This window comes from Triticum aestivum, unplaced genomic scaffold (genome assembly GCF_018294505.1).
Source record: "Triticum aestivum cultivar Chinese Spring unplaced genomic scaffold, IWGSC CS RefSeq v2.1 scaffold229092, whole genome shotgun sequence".
NCBI classification, from domain to species: Eukaryota; Viridiplantae; Streptophyta; class Magnoliopsida; order Poales; family Poaceae; genus Triticum; species Triticum aestivum.
In genome coordinates, this window is record NW_025244500.1 from 1 (window position 1) to 2757 (window position 2757).

Below are 2757 nucleotides of genomic sequence, written 5' to 3' on the forward strand. Positions count from 1 at the left end.
TCACCCCTCAAAAAAAAAAAAAAACCCCTACCTGCTCGCTCCCTCAATCCCTAGCTATCCCTAGGTCATCTCCCCGTCTCCAACCACCGCAGACGCCGCCGGACCCCAATGGACGCCGCCGCCGCCGCCGCCACCGATCCCCGCGGGCGCCTCAGCCGTCGCCTCCGATCATGGCCGCCTCTAGGGTTTCCCTGCCCTCGCCATGGTGATCCTCCCCGCGCCGTCCAACGGTTCCACCATGTCGGTAAGCGCCCCACCTCTGCACCCGTGCCTTCGATTTGATCTCCTCGCTCCCCCGCGAGTCCATTCGTCCCCGCCGAATCCAAATTCTCAATGAGCGTGTGTCGTGCCACTAGGTTCCCTTGATTCGCCGGAGCAGGGTTCCCCGCCGCCCTCGAGGCGCCCTCTGGAGGAGATCGTCGTGATGTCGAGGTCAGCCACTACCGCCCGCCTGCAATATCTTATTCAGTTGGTGCTTATCGCTGTATTATTTAGGATTCTGGTTCGATTCGCCCAAATTCTGAAGCGGACATGGCTTTCCTGTTGCTCCCAGGTTTCTGCAATTAGGGAAGAGCGACAGGAAAATTGCTCAGGCTGTATTGGTCAACTCGTAGCCCGGGAATTCAGGTTGCGCAGAACATTGTGCCGAGCTTTGCGGCAGGTTTGGCCTATAAGAGCAGGGCATTCTTGCACCAGGGAGTCCACAATGGACCGGGCACCTCGCACATGCTCGGGCGAGCAAAGGAGAGCCTATACTGGAGCCTTGGTGACAGAAACGTTTCTGTTCTCTCGTCATGAAGACGGAATGCATTTCATGGCCAGCTTGCTTGGAAGCAACTCATGGCAATGGGTGCTTGAGTACCAAAAGCATCTCCACAATTTGCTTGGAAGCAGCTCATGTCAACGGGTTCTGCTGTATCAAAAGCATCTCCGCTTTTAAGTAGAGATGCTTGTGCCGTTACCCTGACTGCCACTAGATATAAGTTAGTTCCTTACCACGTCGCTTTTGTAGCTGGAAAGTTGATGCTAGGTGAGAAGAGCTTTGCAGATGGCGAGTACGTCCCAATATGAGAGAATATTTACTCGCGAGCTCAGGACAGCCGTATTTATGTCACCACATTGATATTCTCAGCAGTAGAGATGGTTATCATAATCCTCAGATCAATATATCTGGTCTTGTTTACTCCCAGTATACTGATGGCACCATTTGCGGATACTCTTGGCAGTAAGTATAGGAAAACATGGCTCCGTCTTGTGCATCGTACTTTGGAGAAGGCAGGTCCTGCATTTATTAAATGGGGCCAGTGGGTGGCGACACGTCCTGATCTATTTGCAAACGACCTGTGTACCGAGTTGTCAAAGCTACACACAAAAGCACCAGCTCACAGCTATGCATATACCAAGAAAACTGTCGAGAAGGCTTTTGGTCGAAAGATATCTGAAATTTTTGAGAAATTTGAAGAAGAACCTGTAGCATCTGGAAGTGTTGCTCAAGTGCACCGGGCTGCTTTGAAATTCCGACATCCTGGCCAAAAGACGCCAAAGATTATAACAGTCGCAGTTAAAGTAAGACATCCTGGTGTAGGAGACTCAATACGGAGAGATTTCAGTATAATTAATGCTGTAGCTAAAGCTTCAAGATATATTCTAGATGAGAGTGTGCAACAGTTTGCTGTCTTCATGATGTCTCAAGTTGACCTTGCAAGGGAAGCTGCTCATTTGAGCCGGTTTATCTACAACTTCCGCAGGTGGAAAGATGTGTCATTTTCGAAACCTCTTTATCCATTTGTTCATCCTGCTGTCTTGGTCGAGACTTACGAGCTTGGGGAGAGCGGCTCACACTATGTGGATGACCACGATGGAGAGGAACGAGTTAAAAGTGCTCTTGCACATATTGGCACTCATGCACTCTTGAAAATGCTACTGGTACTACATTCAACCATCTCTTTGTCTTCTCATTCTCATTTCTGTTTTGCCTTTGAAGACGGGAGTACATTTTTTTGTGTATTAAAAACAGCAGAATGATAGAGATTTCCCTTTTATACACATATTTTATAATCTATGTAAGAAGTATATTGGATCCTGAATGCTGTAGAAATTTGCGCACCAACCAAGATACGGAGACCGCATTGCCCCTCTTATTAGGTTATACTCAACTCTTGAACAGCGTGGAACATTTGGCATTAGAATTATCCAGATAGAGATATATGTAAAGGCATAAGCAGTGCAACGTTATCTCGAAATAGTAGAATGACATGTATTTTTGCATAAATTTGAAAGCTAGCATGACATGTATCTTTCTGCAGAGGGAGTATTGTTTAGGTTGTAAGTTCATTTGAGCTTGATTGCATCTAAGTTTAGTTGGAACATCAGTTTCTAAAGTTATTTACAATTATATCCTGTACATATTGATATGGACTCTACATTCTACAATTACTAAATGAACATAGCACTATCAGTTAGCAGAATCGTCTCTGCAGCAGAGAATTAATTGAGAATATATGGTTTACGAAAACTGAACAATTGACGCCGCCGCCACCACCGATCCCCGCGGATGCCTCAGCCGTCGCCGGACCCCAATGGACGACGTTGACGCCGCCGCCGCCACCGATCCCCGCGGACGCCGCAGACGCCGCCGACCAGTGTAGAGCGCGGTCACGTTCTCCGCGCGGCCATATGGACCATCGCTTCGCCTGAGGTCGCCTATCATGGCTGCCACCTGCGTCGGCAGGAACGACTCCCCGATGGCACCCGAGG

General features: G+C 48.5%; 1 protein-coding gene across 3 annotated transcripts; it reads left to right on the forward strand.

Annotated features, from left to right (window-relative positions):
* The first annotated feature begins 12 nt into the window (after nt 1-12).
* Nucleotides 13-2751, forward strand: LOC123177036 (probable serine/threonine-protein kinase abkC). Of its 3 annotated transcripts, XR_006488744.1 has the most exons (5): nt 13-244; nt 357-432; nt 554-1566; nt 1749-1926; nt 2460-2751. XR_006488744.1 is itself a non-coding variant. In XM_044591004.1 (4 exons), the coding sequence occupies exons 3-4, from the start codon at nt 1141-1143 to the stop codon at nt 2493-2495; spliced, it is 822 nt and encodes a 273-aa protein (XP_044446939.1). In that variant the 5' UTR covers nt 13-244; nt 357-432; nt 554-1140; the 3' UTR covers nt 2496-2751. The 3 variants fall into 3 exon arrangements, 2 of the variants coding, with proteins under 2 accessions (XP_044446939.1, XP_044446940.1); XM_044591004.1 differs by having other exon boundaries at nt 554-1926; XM_044591005.1 differs by lacking the exons at nt 1749-1926; nt 2460-2751 and having other exon boundaries at nt 554-1189.
* Nucleotides 2752-2757: the final 6 nt, after the last annotated feature.

Excerpts from the sequence above, each read along its gene's own strand:
- LOC123177036 (XM_044591004.1), top strand. The coding sequence starts at position 1,141 with ATGGTTATCATAATCCTCAGATCAATATATCTGGTCTTGTTTACTCCC. Across the intron at positions 1,927-2,459 it reads CACTCTTGAAAATGCTACTG|TTAGCAGAATCGTCTCTGCA; the intron begins GTACTACATTCA and ends TAGCACTATCAG.